Consider the following 25,040-nt stretch of genomic DNA (forward strand, 5'->3'; position numbering starts at 1 on the left):
GTCATCGAGTATTTTCTTTAATGGTGTTCTAGGTAGGAAAAAAATTACAAGATAGGAGGGGTCTTATCTGACCCTCAGGGTCAGAGGCACTGCTAATCTGTGCTGTGGCTAAGAATAATACTGTGTTCGTTACAAAACGATTTTTTTATTTAGATGAATTTCTAATAGTAAAATGAACAAATTATGTAAAACAGATAAATAAAGGAAGAAGAGAAACCCAAACATTCCTGGGCTCAGAGAGCACAGGGTTTTAGAGGGGTACCCAGGCTCAACTAAAGGAAAATTCTGCCTGCCACGCATAACAAGCGGCTGGCAGCCCCCCACCCCACCCCACCCCCGTGGAGAAGCAGGAAATTCTCTTTGTGACCACCAACCCAAAAAAGACTGTTTTCTTTAACAGTTCTGACCCTCCAGCATGGGAATCCTGGAAGGTTTCTTTTTTTTTATTTAAGTTTTTCAGTTCTCCTAAATTTGTTTTTGACAGTTCCTGGGCTCCTCAAGGTGATCATTTAACACCTCCTTAACAAGTCTATTAAAGGAATTGATTCAAACGATCCAACCCTAATTTTAACTACACCTCAATCTGCTGAGGTATTTTTTTCTCCTAAACTGACAGGGCCTCAGTGGGCCCAGTTCCTTTCAAAACTAAGAAGTACTGAAAGCACAGTTTTCTATATAGAAAGTTACGTTTCATCATTTAAAAATTTACCGAGTAAATGGTTCTTATGTAGTTCATTTAGTTCCATGATTTGGCCACTGTGGCTTAAGATTCAACTCTACAAGAATCCACTCATTTTCTAGTATCTGGATCATGGGTGCATTCATTCATTCAGCAATTTATTGAAAGGCTATTAAATGTTAAACACTAAGCTGGGTTCTACCTATTTTATTAACTGTATCTTTAGCCAGATCTAAAACACAAGCACAATTTTAGCTGCTTTGGTCAGACAATTGCCTTGACTCATAAATAGATATTACAGCTACATTTCCATTAATGGACTGTGGATTAATGATGTGTGAAGTAAAAGCTAGAATTTCAAATGTCTAGATGAATTTGTCAGAATTTCCTGTTTTGTTTTTTTTCTACCCACCAACCTGTTCTAACTTAGTATGTCCACTCAAGCTACAAGTATAACCCCCACCCATTGTTAACTTACTTTGGTTCCTAGTCTCATGTCCCTCTCATCTTTGGGAAAAGGACAGGAACTGGAGAGGAAAATGAGGAAAAGGTTGGGAGGAAGGAGAAAGGAAAATTTACAAAATAGCAGGGAACAGATCGCAACGTTCCTTGTACGCTGCAGCTTTTCTGAAGTCTCTACACTCCAATCCCTAAAGAATAGGATGTCTTTCCACAAAAAGGAAACTTTTAAAATAATCAACTACATATTATCTGTGTGTATGTTTAAGCCTTACATCAATCCTGGTTAAAGCAGGATTTATTTCCATATGTTATTAATGAATTCTGGAACCTAACAATAAAAAGTTTTAATCACAAAAGTAACATATCCACATGGAAAAACAAAATTCTAATAGTAAAGAGTATTAACTAAAAAACAGAAGTTTCCGCACTTCAACCAGCTACCTCCATTCCCAGCCCCAGCAAGTGGCTCCAGAGTCTGTTCCTGGCTTTCCTGGGAGGTAGCAACACAATGTTGCACAACACACGTCCACCTCTGTTCTTGGTCCATCAGCCCTAGTTGGTGTTCAGGTGCATTTGTACTGCTATTACTTTTCACATTGCCTCCACTAATCACAACCAATTTTTGTAATATTAGTATTTTTTAAGTCTTCTGGTGGCTGTTTACATAACTTTATTTCTTAAGTTCAAAATGTATTATTTATACATTTAATATAGTATCTGACTCTCCACCAAGTATGATAACAGAAAGTGACACACTTGCATGTCCCTCACATTCCTTCCCACTTTTGACACCTCTGGCCTTCTTGTGGCTACTTTTACATTGTCAAGGTTTTTGATATTTACGTCTGGTTTATAGCCATAGCTTAACTTTCTATACTTTAGCTATAACTGATCCCAAGCACTAGAAACTAATTAAAAACAGATTATATTATTTCAGTACATTTGTGTTAAACAAAAGAAAGTTTTCCAAGTGTCAAGACTAACTGCTTTCTCTCTTTTTTAACTACTAAGAACTCAAGTCAGGTTTTAGTTTTGATTTCATTTTAAATGGGAGAGTTGTACAATATTTCATATCTCATAACATTATCATTATGAAACAACTATTTCAGATCCACTAATTCTGGTTTTGGGGGAAAAAGAAAAATATACTAAGCCCATAGACAGAGAACAGTAGCCACTGTGTGAAGAACATACAGTGCCATAAGTTCTACAATATGACACAGGTCATATCTTTGCTTGGCATAGACAACCCTAAAATCAACTTAAGTATTTATAATTAAGTTCAAGTCTAACCTGCTTTATACTTATCTGTAAGACATATTTATAAGAAAGTAAGTTTAGCTGCTCTATCCTAATCTGATTCTCAATGTCCTTCCAAGGATTAGTTTCCATACCTACATCATCAAGGAGATACAGAACCTTCCAGCTAGTATGGAACAAATGCTTCCCTGGCTCTCAAGGCTAGCTTACAAAAGGTTGCTTCTGGTTATATGACAACCTGGCTAAGACAGTAAAGGCCAAACCAACTGTATCATAAAAGTATGAAGATTTTCCCACTAAGAGATAATCAGTAGCAGCATCAAATCAAATAATGAATTTATATATTAAAAAAACAAGCTGTTAATCATAAGTCTATTGTATATATTTTTCATAAGTCACACTGGTCAGTATACACGAGGCTTCAATTCAAGAATAATCCTGAAAGGTTGATCTTATCCTCTTTAGGTGTACAGAGTTCCTCCCAGAGTTTAAGAATATAATAATAGACTAAATCATAAGTCACTAAGTCTTATATTGCCGCTCTTCAAGGCACCAAAAGATTATTCATTTAAACCATTCACCAAGCATTTACTGCATGCCTATTATGTGCCAAACACATCTCTAAACAGAAGGAATAGAGTGAACAAGATGGCCAAAACTCCCTGTTCTCACGTTTCTACTTGGGGAAGAGAAGTAATAGTTTTGAAAATTAAGTCAAACAATTACTGACTCTAAGGTCTTGAAATAGGCACTAAAGTAGTCGCTCTCTATATCGCGGTTCGCTTATCACGGCCTCACTGTATCGCGGGATTTTTAAAAATATTATATTTAATTATTTATCATGAATTTTTTGCTATATCGCGGGATTTTGCGGTATTGTATACATATGTTGTTAAAGTTACGTAGGTTTAAGAGTGTAGAATATGTTTAAGAACATAAGTAGTGTTTATAAAAGTGTGGAAAAGGTTAATAAGGGAGTGGGAAAGGTTAATAAGGGGCTGGAAATGGTTTATAAGTGTGTGGAAAGGGTTTATAAAGCCTTCAAATATATAAATACTAAAATAAATGTAAGGTTCCTACTTCGCGGATTTTCACCTATCGCAGGGGGGGTCTAGAGTGTAATACCTGCGATAAGTGAGGGAATACTGTATTTAAGATGCAAAGGAGGAGCAACACATGAATGAATGTCTGCCCTCCAAGAACTTATAATCTGATAGGAGAGATGACATATACTTGGAAAAATTTTACTAAAGGATTGGTCAACTTTCATACATTTATAGCTTTGGCATAACTCATATTTTCACACATACAATGAATTCCCTAAGCCTATCTACACAAACTGACCAACAGACTCTGGAAGTTTCTGCCCAATAATATTGCCTACTGACTAAAAGTTCATTTCTGGTAGTCTCCATCTTTCTGTAACAGTTTTATTCTAACACTTTACTACATTTCATCCTAGTAACCAAAAATGTGTCAGTTTTTGTGTCAACCTAAACCTCCTACAGGGTAAGACTGCCTGCCCCCCCCCCCCACCTGTCCCCCTGCACGTACTCACCCTCATGCTCGGCCTTCACTTACTTCTACACTCTGGCCACAGTGGCCTCCTCGCTACTCCTGAACACAGAGTAAAGGCATCAAAGCACAGGAGACAGTCCTTCCACCTGAGGGACTTCTATCCCTGGACTCTCAGGGCTAAATCCTCACCTCTACAAGTCTTTGCTAAAATGTCACCTTTTCAATGACCACCCTATTTAAAATTGCAAACTGGATCCCCAGAACTCCTGATTGCCCACCTTCCCAGCTTACCTTCTCCCCAAAGTACTCACCACTTCCTCACACACACTGCGTGGGGAATGATTAATAAAGCTACGGTTTTTCTACGCTACACTAATCTCTGGGACTAAAACAACCCACTACCCCTGCGTCCCCAGTGCTCCTCAAGTATATACTTCACTTACATGATCTGTTTAAATGCCCGTTTCCCGTGGATTCTGATTCAGAGTCTGACATGTGGTGAGATACTCAGTGTTTGTGAAATTAATGAAATGCCATGTCCTGAACATAAGAAATTAACTTTCTCTTACAGCAGGCAAATTCTATTATAAAAATCACACAGGTAATTAATTGCAGCTGCCTCTTTTTAAAGACCACCTTAAGACATAGTGAAAGGGCTCTGGTGTGGTTCACACATTTTTTCCCTACAAAGACAATAAAAAGATGCATTCAGTGGTGCCATACAAATAAGCATTACCTTAATGCACTCTAATCTAAAATAAATGAGGCCAAATTAATTAAGATCAGGTAGCAGGCTTTATGAGAAATGATATTTACATCTACCTTTGGTTAGATTTTTATTATTCTGTGTTTTGGCAGAGAAACAACGTAGCCAACAGAAGTTTACCACACTAATTCAAAGTTTTAGGAAGTAATTTAAAATATGTATTATTTAAAAGCTGGTAGTGGCAAGTTTAAAAAATGGTCATAAATTCTTTGACCCACCTGCCCTTTGAGGTACAGTCTGATGTCCCATGTCCTGTAATCTGGTCTGGCCTTAGTGACCTGCTTGTTACCAACAATAATCAGAAATGGCCACGGGGTTTCAGCAGGTTCTTTGGAACACCTGCTCTCTGAAGCACTATCTCTAAACACCCCAGTCATCATGCTATGAGGAGCGCATGCCATGTGGAAAGGACACATGAAGGTGTTGTGGTCCACAGCCTCAGCAGAGCCTATCCTTGAAGTCATTCCAGCCCAGGTGACATGTGAGTGAAGAAGCCTCCACATGATCCCAGCCCCAAGCCATCTGAGTCTAACCCAGCAGCGTGGGTCTTCCAAGCTCAAGCCCCAGATACTGTGGAGCAAAAAGACAAGCCACCCCTGCTGTGCCCTGACTGAATTCCTGACTCACAGAATGTGAGCATAATAAGATGGCTGTTGTTTCCTGCCACGAAGCTTAGGAAAATGAGTGCTAACCCAAAGCCTAGTATCTAATTACCATAGTTCCTTTTCTTACCACCCAGATTTCATTATTCAGTACAGGTAAGTTATTTAGCCAGAGGTCATGCACCACACAGAGCCATGCTCTGGGGTAGGGCAAATAAATGATCTCAAGTTAACTTTGAAAGCTGTTAGCCATTCATTTTTCAGTCGCCTAAAACTGTGTGCTGAATCACTAAGGTTGATGCACCTCAGTGAAGTCACTAAATAAGTGCTATCTAGACAGATAGAGAGACAGCTGTATCTCAGATCAAAGCACACTATTTCCAATAAGACCGTACAGGAAGGAGAGAAGATAACACCATGACTGTGTTAAGAGAAAGCTACTCACAAGGCTCCATGCCATGTTCACAACATGAATGAAATGTTTCTTCTCCAGGAATCAATTCATGAAACTAAAAATGATCAACACTTCCAAAATCTATTTCCAAAAATCTCTCACTAGAGATAAGGATGTTAAGGTAAAATTCTGATGAAAGTAAAGAGCATCAAATCAGTCATAACCAGGCACAGCATTTCTTTCTTGTTTCCCAGCGCAAACAAAGTCAATCTCACCAGTGTCATTTAACTGAAAAGTGGAGAGCTCAGGCTGAGAATGTGAGATCCTTTATGAGAGTATAACTGATTTTAGATGCATTAAAAAAAATAGAAAGTACAATTAATTTATGTCTCTCACTCACAATAGAAATACTTCTGAAAGTGAGAAAAAAATTTAACTGTTGACCTTTTATTTTAACTTTGCTGCAGTTAACACTGCCCTCTAGTGATGTAGAATAAAAGTCAACTATCAGAAAGCAAACCTCTCAAAATTTTGATTGTTTGTTTTATATGTTTAACTCAGGGCATCTAGTCTACAAATTCCACCAAAGACAGAATAAACAGATTCAGGATGACCTTGTTAGCTACCGCATGTTAAACTACAAACTTTTTCAAGGCATTGAGCCAAGGGGACTAATTCATGGAAACAGAAGCTTTTGGGTACAATGGGAATGAAATACCACTACATAGTTAATTATATTTTCACATAAACTTGTACAATTCAAGAAAGATCCTGTAGGCTTATCACCTGTGACTTGTAAGGGCAGATAGGAGTTACATTAAAGCCTCACCCTCTGTAGAGAGAAAATTCAACAGGCTTGTTCTCATGGCATGTGTATCAAACACACTTAAACACGCCCACAGAAACCAAGGCCTCACACACTTGCCAGCTTGCTGATTAGGGTACCTAACTCCTCGTTTTAGGAAAAAAGCTCCGGGGAGGGAGTGTTTGGTCGCTAAGTATTTACTGAACCCAGGACACTTTCCAAGGAAGAGCGACTTACCAAGGGTGGTGCCATCCTTCCCCATGATGCACTTCATCGAGGTGAGGATCTGCTCCACCACAGGCGGTGACAGTGAGGTGGCGTACACGGCACTGTGAGAATGTGTTCGCAGGTAGTCTATCAGCTCCTGGGGGTTCACAGGAGTCAGTCATTAGAGGCAACGGCACTGCTTGCCCGCCAGGGGAAAGCAGACTCCTCCTCCCTTCAGCAGCACTGAAACAGGGACACTGATCTGAGAGGCAACATGGTCAGAGCATCTGGTCGGCAACTGCGTCAGGCACATGGCAATGCCCTTAGGCTTTTAGGTTTTGTTTTTTAAACATGCCACAACATGGAAAAGTGAGACACTAATTTTAAAGAAGCCCTCTGCATTTGGAGAACATATCATTTAGTGTTATAAACAGATCTACAATGCTGAATTAAACAAGGTGTTTTGATTACTTTTGAATACAATGATTTACTTGTAAGTACAATATTACAGAAAATATCTGCATCTTAATCCATGTCGGCAAAGCCGATCTTTATACTCCTAAGTCAGAAAAAAATAGTTCCCTAAATCAATTTTAAAGGCATTAAATCTCCACAGAGATTTATAAAATGATATAAATGTGACAGAAATTCAGAGTATTTCACAAGAACACCAAAGCCTATAATAAATAACAAAGAAAGACCTTATCTGTCAGATACAAGGTTTTCAAAGCAACCAGTTGCCTATCCCTAATCTCTGATATCTTCTAACTTCACTAAATCTTTAAATATTCACACAAAAAAAGCTCATGTACCAGAATCAAGAAGACACAAAATGTAGCTTTTTTTACAGTGTATCACTTCAAAAGTACTCAAAATTGTATAAAATCCACAATAGCATAAATACACTGTACCTAAATGATCTCCCAGAGTATTATTTTTCAGTACTTTGGTTTAGTAACGAATCTTACCAAAAAGCAATCAACTCTCCAAAGTGAGTCTGGCCCCATTAACAAAATCAGAGGTTAAAAAAAATTTTTTTTTGAACTTTACTAAAACCACTGGTAATGGGTTTTCCCTAAAAGGCAATCCATTATTAAGAGAAATTCCATGCTTTAAGATTTCCAAAGTTTTAAAAAGGAATTAAGGACGTTTATGAGTGCCTACTATGTGCCACATAGAAATACTTAACATACATTGTTTCTTTCCTAAAATTGCTTTCTTTTAAAATCACTTTGTAAAAGTGTACTATTCATGTTCTGTAGTATGTTCACAGAGCTATACAACTTTCATCACTACTTAATTTTAGAACATTTTCACTACCTCAAAAAAGAAACCTCATACTCATTAGCAGTCACTTTCCACTTCCCCCATCTCCTCCGCCCTGGCAACCACTAACTTTCTTTCTTTCTTTATGACCTGCCTAGTCTGGATGTATCATAGAGAAGAAATATGTGACCTCTGTGACTCTCTTCTTTAACTTAATACTTTTAAGGTTCATCCATATTGTGACATGGACATATATTACTATTTTTTAAACCCTTACTACAATCTTACAAGCTGGCACATTTATCTCTGTTTTACTGATAAAGAAATTGAAAGGTTAGGTGCTTCACCCAAGGTCTCACAAAGTTAGGGAAATACTCAAACCCAGGCCTCTGTCCCCATGGTTCAAACATTTCTACCATACCACATACCTCAAATGCCTGAGTTCATTATATACTTTTTAAATTGAAAAACAAAAACAAACAAACAAAAAAATCAAAGCCTTAGAATACACTAGAGCTAGCAAAATAATCTTTTTTCTTCCTCTCTGTATGCTCACCCAAGATGCATTTGAGTCCCCGGGCAGGGAACTTGGCCTTTTGCTCCCAGTGGCCCCCTGACAACCCTACTGGGAGCACAGCTCCACCCCAGGAGAAGACTGTGGTGAGTAGGCAGCACCACTCTGTGCTCTTTCACACAAGAGGGTATTCTCTCTCCCAAACCAGCATGCAGCTCAGAACGCAGCTCCAATAAGAAAACAACAAACAATGAACAGACCCGGCCTTTGGTGCATCAGAGCACTACCAGCAGCTGAAGTGGGACCCACTGGCTCTATGAGCCTAAGTCACACACAAATTCAGGATCTCCCCATCCCTGTTCCAGACGCTGTCTGCTAAATGACCAAACTAGTAGCCAGTATCTTGATCCTTAACTGCTCGGGTCTCATGGCCATTTACCTTCTTGCCTCCAATGTATCCTCCAGAAGCACCAAAGCTCTTGGTGAACGTTCCCATCATAACGTCTACATCCTCAGGATCCAGGCCAAAGTAATCTACCACGCCTCGACCAGTAGGGCCCAGAGCCCCAATGCTGTGAGCTTCGTCTAGGTACAAGTATGCCTTGTATTTCTTCTTAAGGGCAATAACTTCAGGAAGGCGAACAATAGATCCCTCCATGCTGGCAAAACAGTAAAAAATACATACACTGAGACTTCTAAACTCTCAAAATTGGGAGCCAGCCACTTCAGTGTTATTAATTTCTTCAGTTTATTGCTTTTTTAAACAGTCTAACAACTCTGCCTATGGTTTTAAACTGGCAAAGTTAGATAATACAGTGGCTATGCAGGTATCTAGGGGAAAGGAGAGTGGATCTTTTAAAACAAATACCAGAACACAATTAATCTTAATTCACCAGAGAAATAAAAGTCACAACAGATTCTTCTAAAGTTTGTAACTATAAGCAACATTAGACTTTGAACCACATTGTGTATGCAACTGAAATTATACAGAAGGAATCTAAAAACGTGAGGAGGTAACAAAATAAGTGCAAGGGCTGCCAATAGGTAACCAAAATATTTCTTAAAATTAAAGGTGTGTAATTTGTTTTGACATATTACAAAACGTATTCAAATTCTTGACCCTATGTGTAAATTCCCTCTACAAACAGAAAAATAAAGGATCCAAGAAGAAGAGGGATTTGGGGACCATGTGGCATGACGGAAAGAATAAGGACAAAAAGACTTGTTATAGTGCTTACTTTGCTTTCGGGTATTTTTAACAAGTCGTTAAACACTGTCTCCTTAGTTTCCAGAGGGAAAATGAAGTGAAGCTTAAAAATTCTAAGATTTCATGGGGCCTAATCAGAAAGACAATAATAAAGCAGGATTACCTATATATTCCCTCCACAAGGATGAGAATTTTCTTCCAGGGCCTTCGCGTCCGAGGCTGACCGTAAACAATGGCATCTTTCAATAGCTTCTCTAGGCTCTGCATATCTACAGCACACACAAAAGACTGTCAGCAGAAAGTACCTTTCTCTTTACTAACTTTATTCCAGGAATGTGAACATACATTTCTTATTCAGGAAGTGTGTCTCAGATAGCAAACGACATTAGCAAAATCAGAACAGGGCAGGAAAAGATAGGGAAAAATGAGTGAGCTTGAATTAAAATCTCATTTAAAATGTAACAAATGTTCAAAACCACAGAAACTCAATAAATGACTAGGGTACAGTTGAGTAAGTTGGTTAGCAGGCTCATGAAATGACCAATGTTTCGTGTTAAATACCTTGCCATTCAGTTATCTTTTTCTGTATTTATAAAATTAAATGTGTCTTTAATCCTAGTGAGTCATTTAGAATATGCATTAAGAAGACTGAGCATGAGTATGAAAAACGATTATAAATATGTACATCTCCTAAAAAGCAAATACGGGGGGAAAACTTCAAAGTACGTGCCCATCTCCTTTCACCTAAGAGATTCTTAATAAATGCTTATTAAATAGCTTTATCTTGGTAATCGGTTAAAAATACACCAGTCTGTTGGTTAGTGCCTTAGGATGAATTCCTAAATGCACTATCGTAAGCAATCTTGACAATCAGTTCCATGTTTGATTTGATCTGCTATGTGTATACAATGCAGTTCTTGTGGCTCTGTTGGTTCTTAAGGTGGTTAACAGGTCCAGGAAACAGTGTGGCTGGTACTACCATTAATGAGGGTCACAATTTTCCTGTTAAAGATAAATGCTTTAAAGACCATTGACTATATACTTAAGTTTTTTTGCCCTGAAACACTACCCTTAAGAACTGCCCCGTCCCCCTAAAATCTATGTAACATCTGGGGTGTACTTAACGGGTGTGGGAGATAACCCATCATAAAATCTGATTTTATAGTCTTTACTGCTCTTCACTGAAGGAGGGGTTACAAAGTTACATGATTTTGCTCTTTTCATAAAAAAGACTTTGGTAAAAGAGAAATAAGGTAATAAAAACACACACCACCAACACAAATAAATGGCCATAGGCTGTGACCGTGTCTACACCTTCAGTTACTCCTAAGAACACAATCTGTCTGCTACCTAACCCAGAGACAGGAGACGCTGCCACAGAAGTTACGTCTGACCTGAAGCCGCCAGTCCTGCTGCAGAGGGCAGTATGTGGCAATCAGCAAGAGCCAAGTAAAAACGTACTCATTGTTTCAGCTTCCTCTATGTACATACAGAAGAGAAGAGAAAAATAAGTACTGATTCAAAGTTTTAGATGAAAGGAAGTATCTGTAGTAGAAAGCTTAACTATATTATCAACTTAGGGAAAAAAATCCAGTGTCTCTTTCATATTATACTCCGTAAATCACATGTAAAAATAAAGACTTTAATTAAAAAATACCACAGAACTACCAGAAGAAAATAAGAGACTAACTCTATTATCTTTGAATATAGAAGGCATTAACTCAAAATCCAGGCCATAAGACAATACATGTGACAAAATAAACATTTTCGTAAGTGCACAGCAAGACACTGAAAACAAAGTTATATATAAAATAAAAAATGTTGCAACATAAAAGATAAAGGGCTCTTATAATTAGGAAAAAGGAGAAACAATTTGAAAATGGCCAATTTATGAAGAAATACAAACACAATACTGTATTAAAAGTCATTCGACACCTGATAATCAAGGAAATAAAAATCAACATGTTATTAACTTATTAGAGTAGGAAAGATTTAAAATGATTCATAATGGCCTATGTTGGCTTGTGAGTCACTATCACGTTGTTGAGTAAAAATCTGCACAATGCTTGGAGGCAATTTGGAAAAGTACAAAATCTTTGTGCCCTTTTAACCAGACATTCTAAGACTGCTAGGAATTCATCCTAAGGCACTAATCAGACCAGTGAGCAAAAAATGTGGGTACAGGTAGTACTGTTTCTAGTAGAAAAATTTAGAAACAGAGAGGTGGACTAATAAGGGCACTCCCAGACACTGCCTGCCTCCCAGGCACTAGGGGAGGAGGAGACGCCCATGTATTGCCTACTAGAGTTCACAATGAGTTGTAAGAAAAGAGCAGGTTCCACAATGGTGTTTAACAATCTCATTTACATAAAACGATATGCTACTTGCATCACCCTCATTGTAAAGCATTTTAGACATGACAAAGACAAAAGGAAGAAAGAGTTATCATCATCTGTAACCTTCCAGTCAGGAGCACAACCCTAACATTTGGGTGTGTAGTCTTCTGGACTTCTGTCTGTACATGTACACATTTTGATAAAAGATGGTATTAAACATACAGTTTGGTAATCTTTCCTCCCCAGATGTGTTTGAGCTACAAAAATTATGCCTTTTTATTGCAAATTATTATTTTAATAATACGCACAGATGTTTCCATTTAGGGAGAAAGTTTTGGCTCAGTACCACCTTTCTCTGTGCTTTTATGGCATCTGTTCACATCTGTACCGCAGTATCTGAACACTGTATTCTAACTACTGGTTTCTCTATAGTCATCATTAATCAGAGATTCTTGAGATCAGGGAGCCTGCTTTATATTCATCTCAATACCCGTACTGTTATGATAAGATACACCACAGACATCCAGAAAGTCAAATAAAAAGAGAATGTCATATTTGTATCAAAAGGCTTCCTTCAGCTTTTATTTTTATTACCATGTGGAAGACAATAACTTTTAAGACTGGACTAGAAGGACATTTTAAATGTTGCTGCTTCAGTTTCACTTATATTTTCTATTATTAATGTAACCAATGTTACCACTGTCACTAATCCAAGGAATACTAAACACTAAGGCCAGCAGCAAATTCCACAACAAACTCACTGTTATGTTTGAAGACTCGAATGGTCGCTCCCGAGAGTCTGGCTCCCAGAACCAGTGACGCATGGTTCAGTTCATCACTGAGAATCAAGCAGCCCTGCAAAACCATAAGCACAGGAAGTTAAGAAGCTGGGGGACAGGGTGGATTTCATTACACAAATTACCAAATGCTAAAATCATTAATAATAATTATATCTTATTAAGGAAAGCCTGTACAACAGCAAAGCTGTTTTTCAAAAAGAAAAAAGTGTGTGTGTATGTGTGTGTATATATGTATTATTTTTTTTGCAAAATTAACATAAAAGTAGATGCAAAATTCTAGCCTTTTAATTTCTTTATTCCTGAGATGGACATAAAAAGTCAGGTATGTGGCAACAGATTTTTATTTATACCTAAAATCTGCTCTGTCAGATAGTCTCACAGAGTTTCAGTTTTGTTGCTTTGATGGAATTTTAGGAGTTTTGATATGATGTACTCTTTTGTTCATGGAAAAAGTGTTTGAGGGAGAAGGCAGCTGAGGAGGTAATGCCTGTGGAAACAGTGCATTCTTCCTCTCACTCCTAACCATATCCAGAGTTCAACAAGGATCCCCCTTATTCATCTATTCCTAAAATGGCATGAAGTGTAGGCTTAGTTTTGCCCTTAAAAATCACTAAAGAAGCTTTACTTTAAACCCATGTAAACATGGGTTCCTGCTAAGGTAACAAGAAAAATCTGAAGCTCTCAGGACTTTTATTTCTGCCCCAGGTCTTACTGTTCCACATCTCATGGAGACTCCAACCTATAAAACCTGAACTCAGAAACAGATTTTTCTGTCAATAGTGGCCTCAAAATAATCAATTAGATGAAAAAAGGTGTAGAAAGTATCTGCATACTCCCAGGAGAATAAAAGTAAGATAAACAGATCATTCATTCATTCATTCCAGGGTATTCCTGGAGATACTTACTTAACAAACTTAGAATAGCAATTGTCTGTCTGAAGTTTTTACTGTGTGTAAAGTTTTTAAGATAAAAAAAAGTTCCCTAGTTAAAAATGTGTAGATTACAAATGAAGAGAAGCAGAGTTGGAGGTACCAATATGGTCTGATAGTTTTTAAAATTTATGTATCTATACACATGCACAATAATTGATATGTTTATGCATGAGTTAGTTTATATGCATATATTTTTCTAGCTCTGTCCACTGAGGGGAGAGAAACAATGATACCCCAGTAGCAATAAACATACCAGACTTAGATTTTGTAAATACTCTTCTCCAATAAAAGGAACCAGAGCTCAATGCAGAACTAAGTGGTTGACCCCAAAGTTGGGATAGATAAAGAGTCTGGTGCATTGTGTTATGCTACAAAGAAAGTGATTTAGGAAAAAGAAGTCCCAAACTGGAACAACTTGAACAACAAAATTAAAAGCAATCATGCTGAACCCAAATAAAATACTCATGAATCCATACTGAAATACATAGGGGAGAAGTAACACCTCTTCCTTCAGAAGAACCAAGGTCAGGAGAAAGACAACAATTAAATGCAATAAGATACTTAATGGGACACTGGAATAGGAAAATGGTTATCAATGGGGAAGCTGATAAAATTGAAATAAATTCTATTCTTTAGTTAGTAGTATTGTGTCAAGGATAGTTTCTTAGGTTTGGTAAATGTTCCACAGTTATGCAAGATATTAACATAAAGGAAAGCTTAATGAAGATATACAGGAACTCTCTGTCCTCTCTTGCAACTCTTCCATAAGTCTAAATTTATCTTTGGAAAAAAAATGTTAATATTGCAAGAGAGAGGAAGAGAGAAAGAGATACTGAGAAAAAAATAAGAGTGGCTGAATTTCTTTTCTGTATATCTTCATATCCTTTCCCTAACCACTCTTAGCATTCCACTGTACTTTAAAAAGAATCTCCTCCTTTCCTTCTATACAATTTTATTTCCATCTAATTTTTTCTGGCAAAATCTGCAATATAATTGTGTTCTTCATGTTTATCACCCCCTTTTTAGACAGTCTTATTCACCATTTCTGTGTGTCAATCTGTTTTTTTCGTTTACTATACTATAAAGCTCTATTATAGACTTTGTTCAAAAATAAAAATTAAATGTCTGCAGTTAACATCTAAATGTTTAATATGTTTCAGGCGTTATGTTAAGGGTCGTAAACGCAATACCACTTTTAATCCTCACAACAAATCTGTGAGGTAGATACTATTAATATCCCCACTTCACATATGTGGAAACCAAGGAGTTACAAATCTTGCCCAAGGTCACAAGCATGTAAGGCTTGACTCAATAAAAAGCTTCTACTTCTATAACACATGCTCTTAGTCAATATACTGTCTGCCTCTAACTTTAGGCTAAATAATCAATCACCTCACAGAGAAAGTTAGTATAAGATTTAAAGGAATATTAGAACTGGATTACTTGCTGCCTTGAATGGCTTAAATTATACTTAATAACATTTCAACTATAATGTTTGATTTGCACAATAAATGTTTAAGGTAGTATCTTCCATGTCTGTATATATAAGACATCTAATTCTAGATAGTGATTTTTAGAGTTTGTGAGCACACAGATTATTTAACCCTGCTATTGTAAAATATTCTAAGAAATTCCAAATAAGAATCTCAAGTTTATGATGCCAAAATGTAATATAATCAATGTGAAGTTAAGGAACCATACCTTTACATCTCTCAAGAAATTTGTCCATTGTAGCTAAGTTGCTGAATTTACCAGCACAGCCTTGTTCTTAGTATTTCCTTATGCACTTTGAATGTCCATAGGATGTGTAGGATGTACCCTCTTTCATTCCTGCTACTGATAATTTTTGTCTTCTCTCTTTTTATCCTGACCAGTCTGGCTAGAGAGCTATCAATTTTATTCATTTTCTCAAGAACTAGTTTTGGTTTCACTGATTTCTTCTATTGTCTATTTTCTAACTCACTGATTTCTGTATTTACCTTTACGGTATCCTTCATCTAGAGTCTTTGGGTTTAATTTGCTCTTTTTTTTTCTTTTTTTCTTATTTAGTATGGTAGAAGTTTAGAGGCTGATTCAAAACTCATATTTTTTCCTAATATAAGCATTTAAAGCAATATATTTCCATCTGAGCATTGCTTTAGTTTCATCCCACAAATTATATTTCCAGCTCAAGTATTTTCTGTTTTGCCCTTCTCTGACCCATGAATTACTTTTCGATTACTTGAGGATTTTCCTGATATCTTTGCATTACTTATTTCTAATTTAATACCATTACGGTTAGAGAACATATTTTGAATAATTTCAATTCTCTTAGATTTGTTTAGGGTGGTTTAATAGCCCAGGAAATGGTCTATCTTGGTAAATATTTTGCTGTTGTTGGGTGAAGTGTTTCGTAAGTGTTAAGCTGATTAACAGGGTTTTTCAAATGTTCTATATCCTTACTGATTTTCATTTGAGTTCTTCTATCACTTATTGAGAGATGGCTATTGAGATCACTAATTACAATTCTGTATTTGTGTATTCCTCCTTTCAGATTCATCTATGTTTGCTTCAGGCATTTTGAAGCTCTGTTATTAGGTACCTACACATTTAAAATTGTCATGTCCTTGTCCTGTCCAGTGTGGCTCAGGTGGTTGGAGCACCGTCCTATAGATCAAAAGGCCATGGGTTCAATTCTGATCAGGGCACGTACCCAGATTGTGGGTTTGATCTATGTTCGGGGCATGTACAAGAAGGCAACCAATCAATGTTTCTCTCTCACATCAATGTCTGTTTGTCTCTCTCTTTTTCTCCCTGTCTAAAAGCAACAGAAACATGTAAAGTGAAGATATAAATAAATAAATAGATAGATAAATAAAATTGTTGTATCCTCCTAATGGAGTTGACTCCTTTACCATTACACAATGTTCCTCTTTATCTCTAGAAATATTCCTTGTTCTGGAATCTTTATATTAATATAGTCACACCAGTGTTTTAAAGATTATTGTTTGCATGCTGTATCTTTTTCCATCTTTTCACTTTTAATTTGCCTATGTTTTTAAACTTAAAGTAGGTTTCTGGTGGAAACCTACTTAATTTTGTCCTGACAACCTCTGTCTTCTGTAATACTTGGAATGTATAAACCACTTACATTTAATGTGACAGTTGGGTTTAAATTTCCTCTCTTGCTATTTGTTTTCTATCTTCCCACCTGTTCTCTGGGGAAACCATATATTTATATAACTGAAAATGACTTTAGAGTTAACCTAATTCAAGTACTTCGTTCTACAAAAAATAAAAGAAAAACATTGCGGATCAGAAAGGTTGGGACATTGTTCACAGTTACACAGCTAAATATGGCCATATAACAAGCAAAAACTCAAATCTTCTGGCTCATTAATCCGCTGATTTTTTTTGCTATATACCACTCATAGATATCACTGTTAAAACGAGAATAAATAACCCTCAGTAACTGCTGAAACTGACAGTGCCAATCTGCTAAAATGTGATTTACAGCGTCTCTTATTGCTTCTCTTCTACTGTTCCCTCACAAACTCTACCCACAAAATAGAAGATACACACACACACAATCTAAATGTGTATATATATTACTTTTAACTTAATTACTAGTAACCTATATTAACACATGCACACACACACACACACTTTGTCCATATAGCTGAGCAACATACATTACAGTGAGAACAAGTATTTCTAATTTTTCTATTTAGAAAAGAACCACCTTTTAAATAACTTTCCAAACTAAGCATTTTTTCTTCCATAATTTTAGCCTTCTATGAGGTTTTATTTATTAAAATCTCTTCGAAACTGGATGAAATGAAGAAGGCAAGAGTCACCTAACGAAAAGAGGAAAGGACCAGGGCTTCTAGCAAGAAAGCTCCAATTGATATAACTCTCCATGGTATGTACTTATTCAAAAATCTGTGACAGAAATGCCTTTGGGTAACTATGTTCAGCCTAAAGTTTACAACAGTTTCTGGCTTGCTCTGAATGCTTTATAAAACAAAATAATATGAACACAAGGGGGTTTTCATTAATGACAGACTAAGTCTTACTTTGCTAACAAGAGCGGGAATGTTCATTGAATTTGTTGCAAATCCCATGCCATATGCCATAGCAGCTTCTACTCCCAAGAAACTTGCCACAAGCTTTTCTAGTTCTTCATGCTTGTCCAGGTTTCCTGTGTGAAGAAGTTAGTGAAGTCAGTATCACCAAATCCCAAATTTAAGAATTATTCATTACTTTATTAAAAGAAATCACAGAGACCTGGTCAAGATGGTGGCATAGGTAAAGGAGTTACTCACTTCTTGCCACAACCACATAAAAAATAAAATGAAATTACAAAGCAACCATCATTCAGATGGTTGAAATCTAGCTGAAGGGAAGTCCCACAACTAAGGATTTAAAGGAGAAGCCACATTGAGACTGGTAGGAGGCACAGAGATGTGAAATGGGCTGGTTCCACACCCACATGTGGTGAATAAAAATCAGTAGGGATATCTCTACTGTTGAAGTTCCTCACCGAAAAGTGAGGGTCCCAGCCCCCGACCAGACCTCCCAGCCCAGGGTTCCAGTGCCAAGAAGAGAAGTTACCATGACTTCTGGCTGCAAAAACCAGCGGGGATTGTGGCTGAAAGAGACAGAGGGCTTATGGAGTCCCAAGCAGTTCCTCTTAAAGGGCCCACACAGGACTTACTTCAAGTTCCAGTACTGGGGCAGCAGCTAGAAAGGCACCAAGGACATAAAGGGAGGAACTGAACTAACATCAAGGTGACAGCTGAGAAGCAGCTTACTCCCAGACAGAAGTGCTGGCAGAGGCCACTGTTCCTTTTCTGAGGCATATCCTTCCTCCCTAGCCAGCAGGCGGGCAACATAACTGAGTCTCCATCAACCTGGCCAACACTGTTTGCCCATCCCTGTTGATTCCCTGAGATTCCACCCCACCCAACTTGTGGGCCCACCCAGGTTATTTCCAGTGGCTTTTCCATATGAATTGCCTGCCTTGGCTCAGGCTTCAGACTTTCCTAAAATGTCTCCAACAAGGGGCACCTGGCGTCGGCATGCCCCATACCTCTCGAGTGGTCCCAGGCCCACCACTAGCAGCTGCTGGTCTTGGTTTGCAGCCTGGCCTCTCCTGGGGACCTCCAAGCCCATCACAAGTAGCAACTATCTGCAGATTCCTTTGTAGCTCATGCTGGGTGGCCCTGAGGCTGAACACAGGCAGCAGCCGACCTTGGCCTGAACTTCCTGGGAGGCCCCAGAGCCAGTACACCCAATGGAAAGCTTTAGAACGTTTTGAAGCACCCAACCACCTCCACAAGAGACACACTCAAGGGGCAGATTTAGCAGGCTCCAGATCCCCAATAAATTAAGTTCTCTTCTGTCGGGTGGGCCCCTGCACAGCTAATCTTCCGTGGCGGTTGTAGCCAGTCCTTGCAGCCAATTAGACTGGGGTAAATCCCTCCCACTGATGTGTCAACAGCAATCAAAGCTCAACTACAACAAAAAGGTGTATAAATCCCACGCAGTGGGGTGCACCTGGAGTGCGCAGCTCAGGTGAAAGGGAGGCTGTGCCATTGCACCCTACAGGACACCTACTATATTAGGTCACTCTACTAAGCCTGGGAAACATAGCAGCTCTACCTAATGCATAGTAACAAACACAGGGAGGCTGCCAAAACGAGGAGACAAAGAAACACATTCCAATAAAAGAGAACAAAATTCCAGAAAAAGAACTAAACAAAATGAGATAAGCAATCTACTAGATGCAAAGTTCAAACCACTGGTTATAAGGATGCTCAATGAACTTAGGGGAAGAGCAGATGAACTTAGAACTTCAACAGCACAAAAAAAAGACATGAAAATCATAAAAAAGAACCAGTCAAAAAAATTAAAAAATACACTAACTGAAGTGAACAATAATTTACAGGGAATCAACAATAAAGTAGATGGAGCTGAGAATCAAAATAAAGATTTGGAATATGAGGAAGTGAAAAACACCCACTCAGAATAGCAAAAAAGAATAAAAAAAAATGAGACTTGCGTAAGGAGCCTCTAGGACAACTTCAAGTGTATCAACATTCGCATCATGGGGGTACCAGAAGGAGACTACAGAGAGCAAGAAATTAAAAATGTATTTGTGGAAAAATTGTAACAAAAATTCCCTAACTTGGTGAAGGAAATAGACATACAAGTCCAAGAAGCACAGAATCCCAAGCAAGATGAACCCAAAGAAACCCACACCAAAACACATCATAATTAAAGTGCCAAAGGTTAAAGATAAAGAGAGAATCTTAAAAGCAGCAAGAGAATGCATTTAGTTGCTTATAAGAGAGTTCCCATAAGATTGTCAGCTGATTTCTTAATAGAAACTCTGCAGGCCAGAAGGGATTGGCAAGAAATATTCAAAGTCATGACAAGCAAGGACCTATCCAGGAAAGCTACCATTGAGAATCAAAGGACAGATAAAGAGCTTCTCAGACAAGAAAAAGCTAAAGAGTTCATAATCAACAAATCAGTATTATATGAAATGTTAAAGGGTGTTTTTTAAGAAGAGGAGGGAAAAAAAGAAGCAAAATATGAACAATAAAATGGCAATAAATGCATATCTATCAATACTTGAAATTAAAAAAAAAAGAAAGAAAACAAATGAACAAGCAGAACAGAAACAGACTCATAGATACAGAGAACATTTTGATGGTTGCCAGATGGGAGGGGTGTTGGGGAATGGGTGAGAAAGGTGACGGGGTTAAGAAATATAGATTGGTAGTATCATGGGGATGTAAAGTACAGAACAGGGAATATAGTCAATAATATTCTAATAACTATATATGGTGTCAGATGGGTATGAGATTTATCAGGGTGATCACTTAGTAAGCTACATAATGTCTAATTATCAGGTTGTACACCGGAAACTAATATAATATTACATGCCAACTATAATTGGGGAAAAAAAAAAAAGGAAATCATAGTCTACATGTTATAACCTGTTCAGACTAAGGTACAAAGGAGTCAGTATTAAGAAGAGTAACAGCCCATAAAGAGCACAATAGTTAAATAAACTCAGCTTCAGCAACTGGTAGAATTTCTGTAAGAGGGTTGCCAGCAATTTCTCCCATTCCTGTTCACACATGGTAGTTCTGGGTCTAGGCCTAAGAGGCCCAGAAACATCTGCTTTTATACTTTTGAAGTCAGCTGCCACACACAACAATCTAACTAGCCTGTTACAGACTATGTAGACAGAGAGGGACTCTGGAGGATAAAAGACTAAGGGGAGGGTGCGGCCAGCCCTCAGCTTATCCCACCACCCAGCTGAGGTTGCAGACCTGTGGGTGGAGCCATCTTGGATACTCCATTCTCAGTCATAAGGACCCACCCTACACCACATGGAGTTGAGATCAATGTCAATCCCTCACCAAATTGCAGAATCACAAGCAAATAAATGTATGTTTCTGTTTTATGTCACTAAGCTTTGAAATGGTTTGTTATGTAGCAAAAGACAGTTTAGCACCTTTTCTCACTTTTATCTGGCTGGTAAATTTGTATTGTGATTTTACATCAGTACTCAATTCCTTAAAGACCAAATAACACTGATCAGTGAGATTGGCTATGTGCAAAGAGAAAAGATACAGAGAGAGAAGATTGATGAACTTGAATGCTTTGTGTCCCTAAAGCTTGATGATGTCATTTAACCTCTATGGGCCTCAGTTTCTCATCTGTTCGTTCGTTGGCAGCCGTCCGTCTCGAGAGACGATGGTGTAGCTTCTTAAGAGTCTATCTGCACCGCCGAGAATGGCTGTGCAGTCCGACTCGGGAGTGACATGGTATCTGTCTCCTCCCGTGTTGAATCGACATCTTGTGATGACGCTGAAGCTACAGAGCCTGGGCAGGGTAATATGGAGGGTCTGCTGTTGCCCATGCAGCAGACCCCCCCTCTCTTCGCAGCTGAAGGGTCCAAGGGAAAGACGGAGTCAATACAGCTTGGCTTCAGGTGCGCCGCAGGAGTTGCCGGTGTTGACTACAACGTCAAACCGCCTTAGGGACTCCGGCTCCGGATTTTCTGTCGGGGTTTACTCCCTTAGCCTTTCCCCTGAAGAGGTATGCCGCAAGGCAGCGGAGGTTTTTTGGAGTCAGAGTTTTCCTTCTCTGTCTCATCTGTTAAATAGCAATAATAATATATGCTCTATCTAACTCATGACATGTTATGAAGATCAAAAGAGATAGTATGTTCAAGCACTTTATAAAATATAAAATGTCACGAAGATGTGACTCAGGGTCCCCACTTAACCACATCATTGGGGACCCTGAGTGAGAACCATTCAGCTGTACTTGCCAATCTCTAGGCCAGTGAGAAATAACAATGAATTGTTGCTTTAATCCAGTAAGTTTTGGTGTGATTCACAATAGTAAATACCCAGAAAGGTGCCTTATAACTTCCATGGTTATCAGTTGCTGGAACCAATGGAAGAATTTGGAATCTTCCTTTTAACTAAATAAAATCTCTTTACATGATCCTGTTATCCCTTACATTTTATAGACTTGTACTAATAAAAAGAATTAGCATTTATTGAGTATTTACCATTTTATAAGCCCTTCGCATATGTTAGCTTATTTAATTCTTAAAACAGTCCTATAAGGCAGGAATTATTATTAGCCTCAAATTACCAGTAAAGAAATATGTAGATTAACCTTCGATACACTCACGGGCTCAGACATTAAGTGGTGCTCTTTAACCAATATCATTTGCAAAAGTCAATAAAGTCAACATTAAAGTTATAAATGAAACAACAGTACAGAACTTTTCTAGATATCCTGTAGGAATAATATAACGGAAAAGATAAATATATCTCAAAATGTGTTGAAAGCATTAAAAACATCCATCAATTCAGAAAGAGAAAGCATTCTTTTTACCTGATCTAAACTACATGGACAAATACGTATCTGGACACTTAATGTTCTACTTCTCTATCAGTACTATTCTCTCCTGAGTAAAAATGTTGAGAACATCAGCTCACCAAACATAGCTACACTCACCAATTTCCTGCCGAGTGCTGCACACACCAACTCCATATTCCTCTAGGACTTTGGCAGCTGCCTCTTGACATGATCCAGTATTCCGTGCAAATCCAAGATAGTTGTAGGAACCCATGTTTATAACACCTTTAATTGTATTCCCTGTGTACCTGTATTTCGATAGCAAGAAAGTTCATGAAACCCATGAGCAGGTCAAATGCCTATGTGTGACAATAAACGTAATGGTAATACAAAAGGAAACTCACTACCAGTAAGTGAAATGAAAGTTAAAATACCAATTTTTCACTTGTCAATAATGACAAATATTTAAAAACTGATCATATCCAGTACTGGCCAGGACAATTTCATGAACTGTAGATAAGAATGTCAGTCAGTCCTTTTTTTGAAGGCAGTTTGGTAGGACTTATTCAGTAAAAGAAATATAGACTCGCCCTGGCTGGTGTGGCTCGGTGGATTGAGTGCCAGCCTGTGAACCAAAAGGTCCTCCGTTCCATTTCGAGTCAGGGCACACGCCTGGGTTGCAGGCCAGGTCCCCAGTTGGGGGTGTGCGAGAGGCAACCAATCGATGTATCTCTCACACAATGATGTCTCCTAGCTTTTTTCTTCCCTTCCCCTCTCTTTGAAAATAAATAAATAAATTCTTTAAAAAAAAAAAAGATACAGACTCTTTGACTCAGGAATGCAATGCCTGCCTAACTGACCACTGAGGCACTACACAATTGACCACTTCCCTTCCCCAGGCATACAAACCAGTGACATTCCAAACTGTGAAAGTTCAGTATGGTCTTCCAAGTGAAGATGACATGGTTCAGAGGCCCATGGAATGGGAACAAGAAATAAACTGCTGATCTTTTAACTTGAGATTTGGGAGTTTTTAACATAGGATGATGCAGCCTAAGCTGCATGTATACACTACATACATCAATATTGTAGAATACTAAGTAACCACTACAAATTATGAGCTTGCTGTGAATATACATGAGAAGGATGTTACTGATATATTAATAAGTAAAAAACAAGATGTAATATGATTTCTATGTATGATGCCATTTTTGTAAATCGAGAAACTACCTGTGTATAACCCTAAGACATACACTGCCTCACAGAAAACATCTGGAGAGATAATATACAACAAACTGATAACAACGGTTACCTCTGCGGAGTGAGGATTTATAGGGGAGTGGATTTACAGAGGGATAGTGTTAAGTTGTCATGGGGGACTTTCAACCTATTTGTACTGCTTGTCTTAAAAAAAAAAAAAAAAAAAAAAAAAAAGACTCCTGTGCTTCTATAGCTCCTATTATCACCACAAGAACAGCTTCTTTGAACATGAGCCTGAGCCCCAGACAGTCATCCATTGAAGCAGGATGGTCCAGCCAAGCCCCGCCTAGATTAGTCAGCTGACCTATAGATCTGTGAAAATAAATAACTGTTGTTTTCAGGTAAAAAATAAAAAATGACAATGCAATCATGTAATACTTTATCTAAACAACAAAATAAAATTTTATGAATATAAAAAGTTCTCTAAAATACTCAATTCATTTAAGTAAAAACACTCCATATACCCTTGAATCATTTGAGAAATCCAAGTATCTAGAAATACATTCAGATACTTGATTCTGGTAAAAGGTGTTAACAGAAAGGACAGTTCTTTGTCTTTTGTTTTACTGGGTCAAATTCTGTTTCCAACTATAACCCAACACAGTATCAAGTATTTTAAATATCTCAATAAAAATGAACAACATAGCAAAAAAAATAACCATGCTGTATTGTAGTGTACTTTCAGTTTCTGCTGTTTTGACAAAATATGTTCAAATTTGCAACAGGATATTTTCCGAAGTAAAAAAAGAAAAGAAGTTCCTTTTTTGTTGTTAAGAAATCATTTTCCCAACAAGACTCACCGGAATGACCAGTTGTAATCACGACTCTCTCTCTCCATGATGTCCACCCTGGCTCCAGGCACACTGCAGATGGGTCGATTCCAGTTGTCTCTAATCCTCATGTAGAGGTTCCTTGTATAGAAGTTTTCGAAATCCTGATACAATGACACAAAGTCCTGCCAACAAATGATGAAATACCATAAACTTAACTGAGTTAATTTTTAAAACTTTACAACTCCCTTTTTCATATTGCAAGAACACTTGAGAATGAGAGGTCAATTAATTATACTGAATTAACAGATATGGAAAACATTTTTTGAAAGGCCTAAGTTCTATTTATTTTAAAACAACTCAATCAGGTAAAAGTCACAGAGCTTTG

The 25,040-nt window shown here is 37.8% G+C and overlaps 1 protein-coding gene across 1 annotated transcript in view; it reads right to left on the bottom strand.

Moving 5' to 3' along the window:
* Positions 1 to 25,040, bottom strand: part of SPTLC2 (serine palmitoyltransferase long chain base subunit 2) — a 99,474-nt gene that overhangs the window by 36,229 nt on the left and 38,205 nt on the right. The window contains exons 3-9 of the mRNA XM_090271239.1: positions 24,683 to 24,837; positions 22,782 to 22,930; positions 17,804 to 17,928; positions 12,778 to 12,871; positions 9,844 to 9,949; positions 8,913 to 9,132; positions 6,724 to 6,850 (exon numbers count right to left, since the gene is read on the bottom strand). Coding sequence (XP_090127365.1) covers positions 6,724 to 6,850; positions 8,913 to 9,132; positions 9,844 to 9,949; positions 12,778 to 12,871; positions 17,804 to 17,928; positions 22,782 to 22,930; positions 24,683 to 24,837 — 976 coding nt within the window. The remainder of the gene's footprint in view (positions 1 to 6,723; positions 6,851 to 8,912; positions 9,133 to 9,843; positions 9,950 to 12,777; positions 12,872 to 17,803; positions 17,929 to 22,781; positions 22,931 to 24,682; positions 24,838 to 25,040) is intronic.

The sequence above is a fragment of the Furipterus horrens genome, unplaced genomic scaffold, assembly GCF_987537825.1.
Source record: "Furipterus horrens unplaced genomic scaffold, mFurHor1.1.pri manual_scaffold_3, whole genome shotgun sequence".
Lineage (NCBI taxonomy): Eukaryota > Metazoa > Chordata > Mammalia > Chiroptera > Furipteridae > Furipterus > Furipterus horrens.